Genomic DNA, 18,697 nt, shown 5'->3' with positions numbered 1-18,697 from the left:
TCAACTGGGCTAGCTCTGGCCCAGATGCTTAAAGAAATTAAGTATTTAGTACAGTGCCCGGTACATAGTAAGGTCTTAAGAAATACCATCTTACAAAAAAAGAAGAAAGAAATTAGGTAGCGGGCTTCCTAAAAATCAGGCAGTTAAAATATGGAGCAACAGTGAGGCCTAGCGGAAAGAGCCCGGGCCTGGGAGTCAGAGGACGTGGGTTCTAATCCCAGCTCCGTCGCTTGTTTGCCGGGTGGCCATGGGTAAGTCATTTCACTTCTCTGGACCTCAATCGATCAGTGGTATTTGTTAAGCGCTCACTGTGTGCAGAGCACTGCACCAATACATCAGAGTCGGTAGACACGTTCCATGCCCACAACAAGCTCACAGTCTAGAGGGGTCTCAGTTTCCTCAACTGTAAAAAATGGAGATAAAGATACCAGTTCTCTCTTCCCCTTTAGACGGTAAGCCTCTTGTAGGACAGGGACTGAGTACGATCTGCTTCTAACGTTGCAATCTGGTGCTTTGGCACACAGTAAGTGCTTGACAAACACTCCCATCATTGTTATTAATCCATCAGAGGAAATTAAAGAGGAGGAAAACCTCCTCTGCCTCTGGATCTCTGGATCGGGGCCTGGGGGGATCTGAACCCCAAGGATTTGCTGCAGGCCAACCTGGGGGTTGTCAGCTAAGAGAGACTGGATCTGGAGGAGGAAGAAAATCATCGCGGGCTTCCCCTGTTTGGTGTCAGGGTAATTGTGTAAGCAGGGGAGCGAGAGGGGAGGAATTGCATATTTAAGACACTTCTGGGATTCCCAATCCCAGACTTAGAGCCTGCTTGCCAAGAGCCACTAGGAGAATGACCTTGGTTCTTCACGCAAGTGCTCCGCATCCTGAACTGCAAGTCCGGATTCGTGGCGGCTCTGAGATGCCCGAACTTCCCACAGGTAGAACTCCCGTAGAACCGGCCTTTCCTGGGGACTCACGTAGGCCCTAAATCTCACGGGTCTTGGGCCGTCCTGAGTGCAGATGTGGCTACCCCACATCCTTCCTGCAGTTGTGGTATTTCTGACAACTCTTCTGCCCGAAGCGCCTAAACAAAGTGCCAAGACCACTAGGAGGCACAACGAACTCAGAGATGATGGAGGATTCCTACTGATGGCAGCTGCCCGCCCGGACGAGGTGTGCCATGGTTCTGTGGAGTTACGGTCACCCCGACCTGAGAACTGGGATCAGGGTGTCATTTGGGAGTCCATTCCCCGGGCTGCCACTGACCCGAAAGGGTGCCTCTGGGTCCACAGTGTTGGAGAAACGGCCACGGACAGAGGCTAGATCCTCTGTGACCTTCAGTCTGGGACGAGGGTATTTCAAACAGCATGGCCTAGTGGAAAGAGCACAGGCCTCGTGGAAAGAGCACAGGCCTGAGGGTCAGGTGACCTGGATCCTCATCCTGGCTCTGCTACGTGCCTGCTGGTTGACCCTGGGCAAGTTCCTTCGACAGCTCTGTGCCTCAGTTTCTTCATTTGTCAAAATGAGGATTCGATACCTGGGTTTTTTTTTATGGCATTGGTTAAGCACTTACTTTGTGGCCGACACTGCTCTAGAGCTGGGGCAATCAATCGGTCGCATTTATTGGGCACTTACTGTGTGCTCTGTACTAAGCGCTTGGGAGAATACAATCTAATAATATAATAGAGTTGGTAGACACATTCCCTACCCACAATGAGCTTAGAGTCCAGAGGGGGAGAGGTTGGACACAGTCCCTGTCCCACATGGGACTCACAGTCTTAATCCCCATTTTCCGGATGAGGTAACTGGGACACAGAGAACTAAAGTGACTTGCCCAAGATGACACAGCAGACAAGTGGCCCAGTCAGGATTAGAACCCAGGTCCTTCTGACTCCCAGGCCCATGCTCTATCCACTAGGCAACACAGCTTCTCCTGATCTCCCTCCTACTTGGACTGTGAGTCCCACGTGGGACAGGCACTGTGCCCCCCTGATTGACTTGTCTGTACCCCAGGGCTTCGATCGGTGTATTTACATACATAGTAAATGCTTAAAAAATACAATTTAAAAAAAATCACCTCCACCTTGCACCAAGAATGTAGCAGCTTCTCAGCTCCAGAGAGGATATTCTGCTGAGATTCCACTGCCTCCAATTTCCTGACTGGATCATACCATGGGCACCCAAGGACCAGCCCCCAACTTAATCATGGCATATACATAATAATGTTGGTATTTGTTAAGCGCTGACCATGTGCAAAGCACTGTTCTAAGCGCCGGGGTAGGTACAGGGTAATCAGGTTGTCCCACGTGAGGCTCACAGCCTTAATCCCCATTTTACAGATGAGGTAACTGAGGCACAGAGAAGTTAGGTGACTTGCCCACATCACACAGCTGCCTGGTGGCAGATTGGGAATCGAACCCGTGACCTCTGACTCCCAAGCCCAGGTTCTTTCCACTGAGCTACGCTGCTTCTCAGCATTTGCATTTACATGAAATGCAACATGGCGTAGTGGCTAGACTACGGGCCTGGGAGTCAGAAAGTCATGGGTTCTAATCCCGACTCTGCCACTTGTCTGCTGGGTGACCTTGGGCAAGTCACTCCACTTCTCCGGGCCTCAGTTCCCTCATCTGTTAAATGGAGATTGAGACTGTGAGCTCCACGTGGGATAGAGTCTGTGTCCAACCCGAATTGCTTGTACCCACCACAGTGCCTGGCATATAGTAAGTGCTTAACAAATACCATTATTATTATTTACTGAGCACCTACTGAATGTGATGCACTGTACTTGGGAGAGTAAAATGGAAGCAAAATATTTCCTGCCTTCAAGGAGCTTACCATCGAACTGAAGAAGCTAAAGGGAATATCAACCAGTTTTCATAGCCACTGAATATAAAGATAACCCTAACTAAACCTGAAAGAGTTCTCAAAATATCATCTGCTCCAGCCCTCCCCTCATACTGTTCCCCTGTTTGACAGCCAGGTGACTGTCGCGGATGGACTATGGGCCCGGGAGGCAGAAGGGCCTGAGTTCTAATGCTGGCTCCGCCACATGTCTGCTGTGTGACCTTGAGCAAGTCACTTCACTTCTCTGGGCCTCCGTTAATTCATCTGTAAAATGGGCATTAAAAGTGTGAGCCCCAGGTGAGACAGGGGACTGTGTCCAACCTGATTACCTTGTATCTACCCCAGTGCATGGCCCGTAGTAAGTGCTTATCAATTACCATGATTATTATTCAGAGAGGCAGCATATCTTAGTGGATAGAGCAAGAGTCTGGGAGTCAGCAGGACTTGAATTCTAATCCCGGCTGCTTCACGTGTCTGCTGTGTGACCTTGGGCAAGTCACTTCTCTAGGCCTCAGTCATCTCATCTGTAAAATGTAGATTAAGAGTGTGAGCTCCATATGGGACAGGGACTGTGTCCAATCTGATTAACTTGTATCTACCCCAGTGCTTAGGACTGTGTTCTAGTATATAGAATATAGTAAGAGCTTAGCAAGTACCATAATTATAAATTTTATCATTATTATTATTATCTTTGATTAAGGTTTTCAAAAATTTGGCAAAATTGGAGTTGGGGCCAGTCCAGTTCTCATCACTCTGATGCAATAGTGTGGAGCAATGACTACTTTACCCTGGTCATGTTCAAATGTTCATTTTTGCCCCTTCTATTAATATTACTGAGCAGAATAACAGCAATTGGGAAAATGAGAGTTCTTTGAATGCACCTAGATCTTTTTATTTTTCCAAAGTGTGTTCAACGTCGGGTATCTTTTCTCTTAAGAGGGAAACAGTTTGTTGCCGTATTTGTTGGATTGCAAACTCCTTGAGGATGGGGATCAGGTCTACTTACTCTGTTGTGCCTTCCAATACAGTGCTCTCCACACAGGAGGTGCTTAATAAATAGCCTTGATCGATTGTTGCTGTTGATGTTGTTGCTTTTGCTTCTGAGAATTGCAGTGAATCTCGATTCCCGGGTGGACCAGGCCTGAAGACGCCACAGTGAAGAGTTTGTAAGGCAATGAGCCGAAAAGCTAGAGTTGACTGGATCCCAAAGAGTGGGGCAAGGAAGGGAGAGGGTGGAACTGTGGAAGGCACCAAAAGGAAGGATGGGGAGGGGGCTTACTTTCAGGGAGAAACTGGAACTCAATCCCCTAGGCAACCTTTGAAGAACGACGCAACTAATCATCGCTTTGGGGCTGGCAGGCACAGAGATGGCAGGGAAAGGGGGGTGCAGTTTCCCCAGGCTGGGATGAAGCAGTTCTTGGGGAAAAGGGCTTTTTTGTTGTGTTCTTGTTGGGTTTTTTTTTATTTTAATGGTATTTTGTAAGTGCTTACTATGTGCCAGGCACTGTACTAAGATAGATACGAGCTAATCAGGTTGGACAAGTCCCTGTCCCACATGGTGCTCACAGTCTTAATTCACATTTTACAGATGAGGTAACTGAGGCACAGAGAAGTGAAGTGACTCGCCCACGTTCACACAGCAGACAAGGGGCGGAGCTGGGATTAGAACCCTGGTCCTTCTGACTCCTAGGCCCGTGCTCTGTCCACTAGGCCTCACTGCTTTTCCCAAGTCCCGAGAAGCGGCTTTTCAAAATTGACCGGAATGTCATGTTCCTTCCCGCCTACTCCCATCTTCCCTGTGAGTCCTGATACTACCAAGGACAGGTCGGCCAATCCCGGAGGGTGAGACATGACCCCTTCAAGAAATCCAGACTCACTGTCTGCCCCGTGTCTGGCCCTTCCAATCAGACCTCAGTCAATCCATCAATCGGTGAATCAATCAATCGTATTTATTGAGCACTTACTGTGTGCAAGGGACTCTGCCAAGTGCTTGGAAGAAGGTAACAGAACAGAATTGGTAGATACATTTCCTGTCCTCATTGAGTTTACAGTCTAGAGAGGGAGACAGATATTAATATGAATCAATAAATTATAGATATGTATATAAGTGCTGTGGGGCTGAGGGAGGGGTCAATAAAAGGAGCAAATCTAAGAGCAAGGGAGATGCAGAAGGAAGTGGGAGATGAGGAAACCTGGGGATTAGTCTGGGAAGGCCTCTTGGAGGAGACGGGCCTTTAATAAGGCTTTGAAGGTGGGGAGAGTGACTGTCAGATGTGAAGAGGGAGAGCGTTCCAGGCCAATAGGGGAGAGGTCGGTGGCAAAATAGGTGGGATCAAGGCACAGTGAGTAGGTTGGCATTAGAGGAGCGAAGTGCACAGGCTGGGAGTTTCTGTTTGACGTGAAGGAAGATGGGAAACCACTGGAGGTTCTTGAGAAGTGGGGAAACGTGAACTGAACATTTTTGGAGAAGAGTGATCCGGGCAGCAAAGCGAAGTATGGACTGGAATGGGGAGAGATTGGGCGGGGAGGTCAGCAAGGGAGTCGATACAGAAGTAATCAAGGCAGGTAGGATAAATGCTTTGATTAATGTGACAGCAGTTTGGATGGAGAGGACGGATTTTAGCGATGCTCAAGGAAGCCCCCTGTGGCTTAAACTGAGGACAGAGCAGGGGGAGATCCCTCGAGTCTTTAGATGAAAAAGAGTAAAGGTGTTTGGCTAAAATATTCTTACATCTCTGTAATCCCATGTGACTACGGGCGAGGGGGGAAGGAATGGCCCAGAGTGGGCTGCAATGCTTTCCAATTTGTTTTTCTGTCTTATGGCATTTGTTAAGCACTTACTACGTGCCAGACTCTGTACTAAGCGCTGAGGTAGATGCAAGTTATCAGGTTGGACATGGTCTCTGTCCCACATGGGGCTCACAGTCTTCATCCTTGTTTTACAGATGAGGTAATTTAGGCACAGAGAAGTTAAGCGACTTGCCTAAGGTCACACAGCAGACAAGTGGCAGAGCAGGGATTAGAATCCAGGTCCTTCTGACTCCCAGCCCCATGCTCAATCAATTGAATGAGATTAACTTTTGTTTGTGATAGCTAGTTTGGGAAATTTGGGGTTCTTGCTTCCCAACAGGTCTTGAGAAGCAGCGAGGCCTAGTGGACAACCCGGGCCCGGGAGTCAGACGACCTGGGTTCTAATTCCGGCTCCACCACTTGTCTGCTGTGTGACCTTGGGCAAGTCCCTTCACTTTTCTGTCTCAGTAAACTCAGTTGTAAAATGTGGACTAAGATTGTGAGCCCCTTGCGGGACATAGGTTGTGTTCAACCTGTTCAGCTTGTTTAGTTTAGTGCCTGGAACATAGTAAGTGCTTAACAAACATCTTTTTTTTTTAAAAGTGTAAGGCAGCAGTAATTTATGTCCAGGTCAACCTGTTTACCCACTAGATGGAAACCCATTTGACTCTGGAATGATGAAATGTTTTAGAGGATTTGGTTTCCTAGAGCTATCAGTTCAGGAGGATAAAAATAACAATAATAATAATAATAACTGTGGTATTTGATAAGTACTTCATATGTGCCAAGCGCTGTATTAAGTGCTGAGGGAGATTCAAGATTCATTCATTCATTCATTCAGTAGTATTTATTGAGAGCTTACTAAGTGCAGAGCACTGTACTAACCACTTGGAATGTACAATTTGGCAACAGATAGAGACAAACCCTGCCCAATGACGGGCTTACAGTCAAACCGGGGGAGAGAGAGGGACAAAAACAAGACAACATAATCACGATAAATAGAATCAAGGGGATTCTCTCATTAGCAAAATAAATAGGGTAATAAAAATATATACAAATGAGCACAGTGCTGAGGGGAGGAGCAGAGGGAAAGGGGGCTTAGCTGAGGGGAGGTGAAGAGGAGAAGGGGGAGGGAGCAGAGGGCGGAGGGGGGCCAGAGAGGGAGCAGAGGGAAAAGGGGAAACAGTCTGGGAAGGCCTCTTGGAGGAGGTGAGCTCTCAGTAGGGCTTTGAAGAGGGGAAGAGATCAAGTCAGACAGAGTTCCGATCCCACATGGGGCTCAAAGCCTAAGTTGGAGGGAGAACAGGTGTTGAATCCCCAGATGAGGAGACTGAGGCCCAGGTTCTCGACCCATCTCCTTTTCCAGGCCAGCGTTGTTCCTTTAACCCTTTCGTTGCTCCTAGGCCCATCATAGTCCCATTCCAGGGCAACCCTGGCATGGAGCCTTTGAGGAGAACTGAAGTCCCTCCCTGCTACCGCACTCTGAGGATTAGTGGGGGCTTCTGTGAGACGGTGTCTTCTCTGCCACCTGCCTCCATCTTTTGCCTAGGCTGAGGCTGGCACACACTCCAGTAACGCACAGTGGGTTCTATTCTCAGCTCTGCCCCGTGTCTGATGTATCACCTTGGGCAAGTCACTTCACTTCTCTGGGCCTCAGTTCCCTCATCCGTACAATGGGGGTTAAGACTGTGAGCCCCATGGGAGACGGGGACTGTGTCCAACCGGATTACCTTGTATCTACCCCAGCGCTCAGAACAGTGCTCAGACACATAGGCGCTCCACAAATACCACAATTATTAACCCACCCTGGTCAGTGATTAAATCTGGGTGACTTGGGGTGGGGGGAGAGGGAGGCGTCATTTATTCGTTCAATCGCACGTATGGAGCACTTACTGTGTGCAGTGACTGTATTAAGTGCTTGGGAGAGGACAAATCAAGAATAAACAGACACATTCCCTGCCCACAAAGAGCTGGGTTGAGAGCTGAATCCGGGGAGCTAAGATGCAAGCGTGTTGTGGGCAGGGAATGTCACTGTTTATTGTAGTGTTATAATAACAATAATAATAATAATGGCATTCGTCAAGTGCTTATTATTTGCCAGGCACCGTACTAAACGCTGGGGTGGATACGAGTAAAATCACATTGGACACAGTCCCCGTCCCATGCGGGGCTCCCGGGCTCAATCTCCACTCATGAGAAGCAGCGTGGCTCAGTGGAAAGAGCCCGGGCTGGGGAGTCGGAGGTCATGGGTTCGAATCCCGGCTCCGCCACTTGGCAGCTGTGGGGCAAGTCACTTCACTTCTCTGGGCCTCAGTGACCTCATCTGTAAACTGGGGATTAACTGCGAGCCTCACGAGGGACAACCTGGTGACCCTGTATCTCCCCCCGGCGCTTAGAACAGTGCTCTGCACCCAGTAAGTGCTCGACAAATAAATACCACCATCATTGGGCAGATGAGGCCCGGGGAAGCGGAGCGACTTGCCCGAGGTCACACAGCAGACGAGTGGTGGAGCGGGGGGTTAGAACCCATGACCTTCTGACTCCCGGGCGGGGGCTCTGTCGACTATGGCATGCTGCTGCCTCTTTCCCGAGCGCTTTGTAGAGTGCAGCCGGTGAGCGCTCCACAAATACGGCTGAATGAGTGAATGAAGGAAGGAGCCAATGAATGAATGAATGAATTCTCCCAGCGCGGCGGGCACCGCCTCCCTCCTGCCGGCCCTTCCTCCGCCAGGGGGCGGCGCTGCGGAGCCGCTTCCCGCGCTCCTCCCGCTCGGCCTCCCCCGAAGGGGCGGCGCCGCCGGGTTTGTCCAGGGGGCGGCGCTGCGGAGCCCTTCCCGCCCTCCTCCTCCTCCTCCTCCTCCGTCGCCCCCCCCCCGGCGCGGGGCTGGGGGCGGGGCAGGGGCGGGGGGCGGGGCGCTGCGGGGCGGCCTCCTTGGCTCCCCCCGTTCTCCCGGATCCGGAGGCGCCCATCCCCATCCCGCAAGGGGGTAGGGGGGGGGCAGGAGGGAGGAGGGGGCGACCTCCCGCTCCCCGCCAGCCAATCGGGGCGGGGGGGGGGGGCCGGGGGGCGGTCATTCATCCCGCAGCCAAGGGGCCGCCCCCTCCCCCGGCCCCGCCCCCTGCTCCGGCCGGTCCTGGGGGGGAGGGGGAGGAGGAAGGAGGAGGAGGAGGAGGAGGGGATGACAGGGGGAGAGGAGGAGGAAGGGGAGGAGGAGGAGGGGGGTATGAGGGCCTGCCTGTCGCTGGCCGGGCTGGGCGGCCACAGCTCCGGAGCAGGAGCTCCAGGAGGAGGAAGAGGAGGGGGAGGAAGAGCAGCAGCAGCAGCAGCAGCCAAAAGCTCAGCAGAAGAGCCGCAGCCCCCGCCGCCCCCTCCGCCCCCGATGGCCTCGCTGGGGGAGGAGGCGTCGGAGGCCCAGGGTCGGTGGGCGGCCGAGGCGGAGGCCGGGGGCCAGGCGGAGGCCGGCGGGGAGGGGGAGGCCGGGGAGGCCTGGGGGTCCGGACCCCCGGCCGGCCCGCCCCCCGGCCCGCAGCCCCCCGAGGGCGGCTTCGGCTGGCTGGTGGTGGCGGCCGCCACCTGGTGCAGCGGCTCCATATTCGGGATCCATAACTCCTTCGGGATGCTCTTCGAGATGCTCAAGGACGAGGCCCGGGACGATCCCAACCTGGAGTTCAAAACGGGTGAGAAGCCCCCCCGACCCCCGCGGCGGGAGGGCCCTGGGCTGAGCGCTGAGCGCCGCGCCTACGGGGACCCCTCCTCTGGCGTTGCTTAAGGCGCCCACTCTGTGCCGAGCACTGGGCTGGCTGGGAGAAGAGGCGGGGCTGGGGAGGCGGGAGGACCTGGGTTCCAATCCCGGACCCGCCCCTCCTCCGCGGCGGCCAAGCCACTTCGTTGGTGCAGTAGTATTTATCGAGCGCTTACTAGGTGCAGAGCACTGTACTGAGCGCTTGGCATGGACCATTCGGCAACGGATGGAGACGATCCCTGGCCGTCTCGCTTCCCTGGGCCTCAGTCTCCCTCACCTGGAAAATGGAAACCTCCCCCCCCCCCCCACCGTGTCCCATCCGATTGGCTCGTAGCCGCCCCGGCGCTTAGAGCAGGGCTTGGCACATAGCAGGCACCCAACAAATGCCCTGCCACTCCTCAGTCTCGTTCTGAACAACCGAGTCATCAGGTGGTCCCACGTGGGCCTCGCGCTCTCCATCCCCACTTGACAGATGAGGTAACCGAGGCACAGAGAGGCGAAGTGGCTCGCCCAAGGTCGCACAGCAGACAAGTGTCGGGGTCGGAACCCACATCCTCTGACTCCCGGTGCTGTCTCCACTATGCCACACTGCCTCTCTGCATCCCCCTTCGTCGCTAGGCTTTGGGAGCGTACCCTCTTCCCTGCCCAGGCCGTGGGATCACGGAGAGGGGTAGGCAGGGTCAGGTGCCGGTGGGGTGGAATTGATTTTCCAGCCCCAGAATTCCCCTAAACCAGGAATATTCTAAACCGGTACCCCTAAAGGAGGCACAGATATTTTTCCCTGTTTCCCGCCCCCCATAAATTCCCTCCTCTTCTTCGCCCGCGGCGCTTCTTGCGCTTCATGAGAAGGAGAGGTGTCTTTCACCTCCGAAATCATTTCTCTAGGAGTGGAGATGTTATCCGAGATAAACGCTTTTAGAAATATCCAAGGGAGGGGCACATGTGCGGGGGCGGTGGTTCCTTCTGCTTAGCGTTCAGTTCAACCCACCCCGACCCCTCGGAGAGTTTACTCCCTACTGTGCCCACTCCCTAACCGGAGTCAGGCCGGGGGCCGTCAGTAATAATAACCGTGATGATGGGTTTGGTGTCAAGCATTGTGCGACGTGCTGGGGCGAAGAAACAAGGTAACCGGATCAGATTCCTGAACCTTTTCCTTTACCCAACTCCATGGAGGTGGGGGTGGGGGGGAAGCTTCGTTCTCAGCGGTGCCCGGGACAGAGGAATGCACCAGTTGGATTTGGGGGGCCCGGGAGAGAGCTGAGGGGCAAGGGGGAGAGGGGAGAGAGACCACAAAGCTGTCCCAGTGGTGCTCCCCTGCCTTCCCTGGGTGCCCATGTTTAGGCTCTGAATCCAGAGGAGTCTAATAGGTGGCCTCCATTCACAGTGCCTTGGCCGTCTCACCTTCACCTCTGCGTCTGGCGGAGCACGTGGTCCTGGAGGAGCCCGAAGCATGGCCCCAACCCTTGTGCCCCCCCAAACTCCACCATTCTGCCTTGTGGAATCTCCCGGGGTGGGGGGTGGGGGGGTGCTTGGATCTGGCTATCCCAGTCCAGGGGATAAAAGAGGCCTCTGGGGAGAGGTTCACTGCGGGACTCAGGAGGAAAGAGTACTTTCTGTCCAGATTTGGGCCAGGGTCCTCCTGGGTCTACGGCCCAGGGTCCCCCGACATGTGCCCCTGCAGGCGATTGTCCCGATGACCTATTTATTATTTGTACTCGCATACTCTCGACATCAAGCGGAGACTCGGCTCTCGTCCCCGGTGCTGCCAGGGTTGCCGAGGAAAGAGAGGGAATGCCAGTTGAACCTGGGAGGGCATGGCATAGAGGAGGGGGGCAGCTTGTACCCACCTAGCAAATCGTCTCTGATTGGGAACCATCCTCCCCAGGTGGCTGTTCTGCTCTCTGGATCACTGCTCTGGAGAAATGTTTTCTCCAGTGCCCACCCTTTGGGAAGGCCTGAATCTTAGCAGTTGAAGGGGTCAACGTTGGCCCGGTAGCCGAAACAGCAGGAATGTGGGCTGGGGTCTTTCCGGGCTGGCCTCTCGGCTCAGAGGGAATGAAGTCCTGGATTCTGGGCTTCCGGCATTGGTTGAAAAAATAGAGATGGAATTCCCCTTCCTTCCTTCCCGAAAGAGTTGTCTGGGGGCAAAGGAGTTGTTGGGGGGTTGATTCTCTGAACCTCGGCCTGCATCTCCCAGATGCCAAAGCACCTCAGCCTGCAGGCACCTCTCCCCTTCTCCGCTCAATCAATCATTAGTTTTTATTGAGCACCTAATGTGTGTAGAGCACTGTACTGAGCACCTGGGAGAGTACAAGAGAGTTGAAAGGCGGGATCCGTGCCCTCAAGGGACTCGTGGTCTATCTCTGGGGAAGGAGAGGAGGAGAGGTGTTAGCTGAACCTGAGTCGAATTTTTCCATTCTTTTGAAAAATTCTTCCTTGCCTCGCAGTCAGATTTCTTTTCCTGGGCCTGGGCCCATTTGCAAGGCTGTTTTAAAGCTCTGCGGGGGGGTGGGGGGGGGGACCTGGGAGAAAATGAGAAGCAGCCAGGGGGTCGGTTCCAGGCTTAGAACCCGGGACAGAACAGGTCCCTGTGGGCCGGCCTCTGAGCCTACGGGGGCCCTGGGTGCGGAAGAGAGCGGCAGGGCGGGGAGGGGAAGCCAGGAGTTGACCAAACCCTCCAGTCTGATGGAAATCACCAGGCGGACATCCACTGGAATGTCCTGCTCTCCACCCCCACCCCTCCCTGGGTGTCTCTAGCAGTAGAAGTTCCCTCCGTTTCCCCGGGCTGCTTGCTTCGGCTCCTACAGGGTGGGACGGCGACTTCTGGCGAGGCCCGGAGCCAATGTTTGGTTTGTTAAAAGGAGTAATAACGATGATGAATAACAACCTGCAGACTCTGTGGGTCCTGGGCTCAGAAACTCCTTGCTCCCCTCAGGCTGACTGTGCTCAGGGGGTCCCCTGGCTGGAGTCTCCCCAAGGCAGGCGCTGGGGCAGCCCGAGCTAGCGGAAGTGGGCTGAGGCCCGGCCCGAGGTGTTTGGAGCGGATTCCACCCGGGGCCAGGTGCCGGAACGGACTCGGAGGGGGCTGGAGCCGGCTCGGACCCCATCCGGGCCCTCGGCATCCTGGGCGAAAGGCCGAAGGGACTCCCAGACCGTGTAACAAGCTGGTGTTGTAGACTCGGCCCCGGGCTTGGCGTTTCTGAAGGGGCTCCAGAGAAATCCCGTTAACTAGGACTTTCCACCGCCAGCCCATCCAACAAGGAGCCATAAAACATGATGGGAAGCATCTTTATAAGGCACTTAACAAGTGCTTCCTTTGTAGGGTAACTAGATGGGGGTCGGAGGCTGCCGCCCCCTCGGAGTGGAGAAGGAGGGGGCCGGGACAGTCGGGGTACACCGGGGCAGTGGGTAGGTCGGGGCACGGGGGCCGGGATCCCTGGCGCCAGGTTTGCTACTCTGCCGGAATCCTTTCCCACAGCCTCCGGGCGTCTGGACAGGAAACCCTGCCCCTTAGGGCCTCGCTTGCATCTAGCTCCCCCGAGGGTCGGGTCGGGTTGGACCTCGAAGGACCAGGTCGGGCTCGGGTTGGGATCCGACAGTCCGAAGACACCTTTACAATCTCCCCCTTGCGCCCCACGACCGCCCCAGTCGCCCCCCGGCCTGGCCGGCCCCCTACCACCAGCCCCAAACACACCCGAAGACTACTGGATTGAGCGTGTGCCACCCAAACCTTCAAAGAACGGCTTCCGCCCCTTCCGGTCAAGAGTGAACCTGGGCCAGACTCAGAGGCTGCGTTCCCATGGCTTCATTCGGTCGTGCTGACGTGGGTTGTGCCTCCATGTGACCCACCCTCGCCTAACTTCCACCCCACCCCAGCTTACGATCTTCGCTACCACCAAAACGGCCCTTGGTCTCGACTCTCCCGTCTCCGACCCCTCGCTCAACCCTGTCCCTCTTTACCCGGCCACATCTGCCCAACCGTATCCCTCTCTTCCTTCGAAGCCTCCCAAACAGCCACTGCTTCCTGGAGGCCTTCTGGGATTTACCCCCACCTTCCCGGGGGTGCGCTGCCATCGGCCACTGCGCTGCCATCGACCACTCTTACTCTCCAGTCCTGGCACAGATCTTGACTGTGGGGGTCGAGCCCGCTGGGTTGCGGGGTCTCCGAGCCGTCGCCCGCTCCCTCCTTCCGGCGAGGGATGGAGGTCGAGTTGACGGTCCTGGGGAAAACCCTGAGTGCCTCGGTTTGCCCCCAGTCCTTTCCGCTGTCCCATAGCCCATCTGCTGGTCTGGCCTCCTGGAGTATGAGGAGGGAGTCGGGGGAGAGAAGAAAGAGAAATGGATGAGGTTTCCTGAATGGGTTTCAGGACCCTAGCTAACGTAAAAAGAATGCCGGGGGTGCCGTGTCGATTCCCCCCCAGACAGAAGGCCCCTTCCCGCCCCAGCTGCAAGGAGTCCGACTCTATAAGGGGGCCTTTCAGCCACCACCAAGAAGGAGGGACGTCTGCAAAGAAAGGTCGAGCGTCTCTGTTCCCTTCTTGGCCCGGGAAGGGAGGGAGAAAGCTGGGTTTGCCTCCCGACTGTCACCCCAGTCAAATGCTTCCCTTCTTGTCAGCCCCATGGAGGGGGCTGGATTCTGAAAGCTCTGGCTCTGCCGTCTCTGAGGGCAGTCCGTGCCCTTCCGCCTAAGGTGCTGCCTGGAAAGTCTCCCCGAAGCGTTCAAATGGAGCGCGGGTGCGTGGCATCCGGTCGGGAGGTGTGGGGGAGATAGCAGGGGCACGCTAACTGTATGAGGACCGGCCCGGAAACTTGGCATCCTCAGAGACCCTAGGGGAGAGCGCCCCTTCTTCGGGAGAGAGGTTCCCAGGCCCCCTTGCCCCCCAGGCTAGCCCACCCACTCCCCAGACGGCCCTGGGAGAGCCCAGGACAGACGCCAACATTCTTTCCTACTCACCTGGGGGAAATTGTTACTCACCGTGGCGAGTGTGGGCAGGGCCCACATGGGATTGTTTGTTCCCCCAAATGATAATAGTAATTGAGGTATTTGTTCAGCACCTTCTATGTGCCAGACACTGTGCTAAGCACTGGAATAGATACAGTTCAATCAAGGCGAGACTCAGTCCCTATCCCACCAGGGACTCACAGTCTAAGGTAGCGAATCCCTATTTTCCGATGAGAAAGCTGAGGCTCAGAGAAGTTTACCGACCTGCCCAGGGTCACACAGCTGGCAAGTGGCAGAGCTGGGATGAGAACCCAGGTTCTCTGATCCCCCAGGCCCGGGCTCCTACCAATAAGCTACACCGCTTCACAGGAGCGGGGGGCAACTCACTGAACCTGGAAGGAGGCGGGTTTTCAAAACGGACCTAAAGAGGTGCTTCTTCTCCCAGCGGGTAGTAAGCATATGGAATTCATTTCCACAGGAAGTTGTGCAGTTTAAAATATCAGCAGGATCAAAAAAGAGTGCACATTCCTGGATGAGAAGACTTGATGCGTTACTAGAGGGGGCCGGGGAGAGGTTGTCCATTCCTTACCATGAGGGTGGGTGACCAGAGAGTTACCAGACCATCACTCCCCCCAGGCGTCCCGGGCTAACGTCAGAGACAGAGTCCAGGGTTGCGTGGGCGGAGGGTCGTGTTCCACCCGAGTATCCAAGTAACTTTAAACCAGGCAGGCTAGGGGCAACACAGCATATTCTGTTTCATTTGCATTCCCTTTATAATAATAATAAAATAATTGTGGTATTTGTTAAATGTTTACTATGTGCTCACTATGTGCTGGGTTGGATACAAGGAAATGGGGTTGGACACAGTCCCTGTCCCACTTGGGGCACACAGTCTCAACCCCCATTTTACAGGTGAAGTAACTGAGGCACAGAGAGGTGAAGGGACTTGCCCAAGGCCACGGACTTCTGATTCCCAGGCCCTTGCTCTGTCCATTTCTCTCAAGTTCTGGTCACGTAGTGCTTATTTTTGTCGCATTCAGGACACCCTAGTTTCCGAAGGTTGAGGTTAGGAGGTAGCTGGTGGGATCTCCGGCTGCCACAAATAATCATTTTTGCTTATTTTTCTCCAAGTGTGTGTGTGTCCGTATGTGCGTATGCATGCGTGTGTGCATGTGCGCACGCGTACATGTCAAATCTGGCCTAAATTGTGACCAGAGCACCTCAAGATGGAGTGGTCCTCATACCTAAACTCAGCAGGGGCTGCAAAGAAGACTAAGTGATATATAGACTAGATGTCTCCCATATTAGCTAGACGATAAACTCGTCCCCTAGACTGTAAACTCATTAGGGGGAACGTGTCTGTTAGTTCTGTTATATTGTACTCTCCTGAGCGTTTTAGTACAGTGCTCTGCACATAGTAAACCCTCAATCAATACCACTGACTAATTGATAGCTAAATGCGAGGATCTCGACCGTCCAGTTGATGGGCAGAAGGAGTCTTGATGCCTTCAGCCTCCTGACTCCAATCTTATTCCTCACTCAAGTGCCTCCTTGAGACAAAAGAAAAAATGTCCATTCTCAGAGTGGGCATTCAGACCCCTAGAGACCACCGAGAATTAGCGAGCACGCTAATAATAAGAATAATTGTGACGGTTGTTAAGCCCCTTCTAAGTGCCAAGCGCTGTACTAAACACTGGAGTATTCATTCAGTCGTATTTGCTGAGCTCTTACCGTGTGCAGAGCAGTGTACTGAGTGTTTGGGAGAGTACAATGCAACAATAAACAGACACATTCCCTGCTGGGCGTACAGTCTAGAGGGGGAGACAGATGTTAATATAAAGAAATAAATTACAGATGTGGACATACGTGCTGTGGGGCTGGGAGAGGGGATGATCAGATCAGACACAACCCCTTTCCCACAGTCTAAGAGGGAGGGTGAGGAGCTATTTAATCCCCATTTTACAGACGAGGAAATTGAGTCGTGGAGAAGTGAAGTGACTTGCCCAAGGTCAGCCGGCAGGCAAGGGTTGGAGCCGGGATTAGAACGCAGGTCCCCTGACTCTCCCTCAGGTCCATGCTCTTTCCACTAGGCCTTCGCCATTCGAGAACAGGCTTTAACTTATAACGAGGGCTTTGTCGTTCATCGGTTTGATGTTGAGCTCTTATTAGGTGTCGGGCACTGTCCTAAGCCCTGAGACGGATACAAGCAAATCGGGTTGGACACAGTCTCTGTCCCACACAGAGGCTCCCAGTTTTAATCCCCATTTACAGATGAGGTAACTGAGGCCCAGAGAAGCAAAGTGACTTGCCCAAGGTCACGCAGCAGACAGGCGGCCTGGCAGAGATTAGAACCCAGGTCCTCCGGACTCCCAGGCCTGTCCTCTGACAGCCGTGTTTTCAGGGGAGCTTGAAGTGTTCAGTGGTGTCTTCGGGAATGGGAAAGTGAAACCCGATGTTTCCCAAGACAAGTTGATGGTCTGAGTTCAGACCCATCCTGGAAGGGGGCAGGAACAATTAAGCACACAGCCGCTGCTGGTGCCAGTGAAGGCCGAGTCTCTCTCCCCGTGTCCGGCCCTCCCCCTCAGACCGAAGGCCCACCCCAGGGACCGAAGCTGAGTCCTCCAACCTCATCCCTCCAGTTTCAAACTCCCCATGCCTGCTGGCTGCCTTCCCCTGAATGTGGAGCTGTGCATGCCGAGAGTGGTAGTTTGTTAAATGCTTACTATGTGCTAAGGGCTGGGGGAGATACGATACGGCCAGATCGGACACAGTCCCTGTCCCACACAGGGCTGGCCGTCCGATGGGGAGGGGGGAGCACGTATTTTATCTCCATTTTACAGAGAACTCCCAATGAGGTCAAATGACTTGTCCCGGGTCCCACTTGCCCAAGGCAAGAGACCGAGCCTGGATTAGAACCCAGGTCTAGTGACTCCCTGGCCCGTGCTTGTCTACCCGGAATGGATCCGAGGAGCTGCGGCCCATGGTTTGAAGACCAATAGGGGTTTCCCGGGTGGGTCGGGTGGGGGAATCGCGGCTTTCTCCCTCTTTCCCCCACCCCCACTTCCTTCCAGCTCTGAATCCTCACAGCGCCCTGAGTTCTCTTGTTTCTTTCTTTCGTCTTCCCCCGGCGCAGATGTGCAGGCCCTCTCTCCCCTGCCTGGGCCTCTTCTGGCTCCGGTACAACATCTGGAGTTGGGGACCATGCTGGGAATGCCCCCCGCGGGCGCTTTCCTCCATCAGCCTCCAAGCCGCACCCCCTCTGTCCTTCCCACCCCTCATCTCTCGTGTCTTTGCCTCCTGTCTTATGCCAAGACCCCGAAGGCTGGGGTGGGGAGGTAGAGAGTTGGGGAGGAAAGACCCCGGCTTAAGCCTGCTTATACTGGGCTCAGAGAGCCCATCACCCCCTCCCGGCCGAAGGAAGGACCCGGTTGCAGCTCACGGCAAGCGGAAGCACTCCCTACCTCTTAAAATCCCGGGCCGCCCTGGGAAATAATAATTATTATTATTATGACATTTGTTAAATGTTTACTCTGTGCCAGCCACTCTACTAAGTGCCGGGGTAGATACAAGCAAATCGGGTTGGACATAGTCCCTGTCTCACTTGGGGCTGACCGTCTCAATCCCCATTTTACAGATGAGGTAACTGAGACACAGAGAAGGGAAGAGGCTTGCTCGAGGCCACACAGCAGACAAGTGGCAGAGCCGGGTTTAGGACCCATGACCTTCTAACTCCCAGGCCCCTGCTTCTCTGAAGACTCAGAGGGACATTTGACGTTCACAATAGGCCTCCAGCGGTCAAACAGGCCCTCCCTCTGTCACATCCCCTTTTCTGTCCAATCCTCAGGGAAGCAGACTTCAGGTCTCCCACCCTTTCCTCCACCTAGTTCTTCCCAAACTCTGGCCCGGATCCTCCAGCTGCCATTTATGCCCTCTCCGTCCTCGCCCTGCCCTTGCTGTTTTCCTGAACAGATTTGGTCCTCTGAATCGTCCCTTCTCTCTTCCCTCTGGACCGGGGGATGGTGTTTTTGCTCCCGGACCCGGATTTCTTTGAACAGCCGCTTCCAAGGAGTGGGACAAGAGGAGAAGTCAGGATCCCGAGTCAACAAACCCTCCGCAGACACTCAAGGAAACGAGGGCTGTTGAAATGTTCCCGGCGCTTGGCTAGGTGCCGGTGCTTTGGCCCAAACCTCAGCACCTGGTTCTCGAGGAGGGGGAAAGGAGAGAAGCGTGGAAGAGGGGTGCGTCCGGGAAGGAGGAAGTGGCATCTGGTTGGCCGACGTTCAATGTGGCGACAGGTAGTGGGGGAGAAGGAACGGGATATTTAGGGACTGAAATGCCGGGGCCGTCTGTCTCCCGGGGGAATGAAAAGAAAACTCCCTTT

General features: G+C 54.4%; 1 protein-coding gene across 1 annotated transcript in view; it reads left to right on the top strand.

Moving 5' to 3' along the window:
- The first annotated feature begins 9,011 nt into the window (after nt 1-9,011).
- Nucleotides 9,012-18,697, top strand: part of SLC16A2 (solute carrier family 16 member 2) — a 94,210-nt gene continuing 84,524 nt past the window's right edge. The window contains exon 1 of the mRNA XM_029067213.2: nt 9,012-9,309. Within this exon, the coding sequence (XP_028923046.2) occupies nt 9,012-9,309 (298 nt within the window). The remainder of the gene's footprint in view (nt 9,310-18,697) is intronic.

Source organism: Ornithorhynchus anatinus, chromosome 6 (assembly GCF_004115215.2).
Source record: "Ornithorhynchus anatinus isolate Pmale09 chromosome 6, mOrnAna1.pri.v4, whole genome shotgun sequence".
In the NCBI taxonomy this organism is placed as follows: domain Eukaryota; kingdom Metazoa; phylum Chordata; class Mammalia; order Monotremata; family Ornithorhynchidae; genus Ornithorhynchus; species Ornithorhynchus anatinus.
Note: the sequence above shows the minus strand (reverse complement) of the source record. Positions and strands in the feature narration are given on the sequence as shown.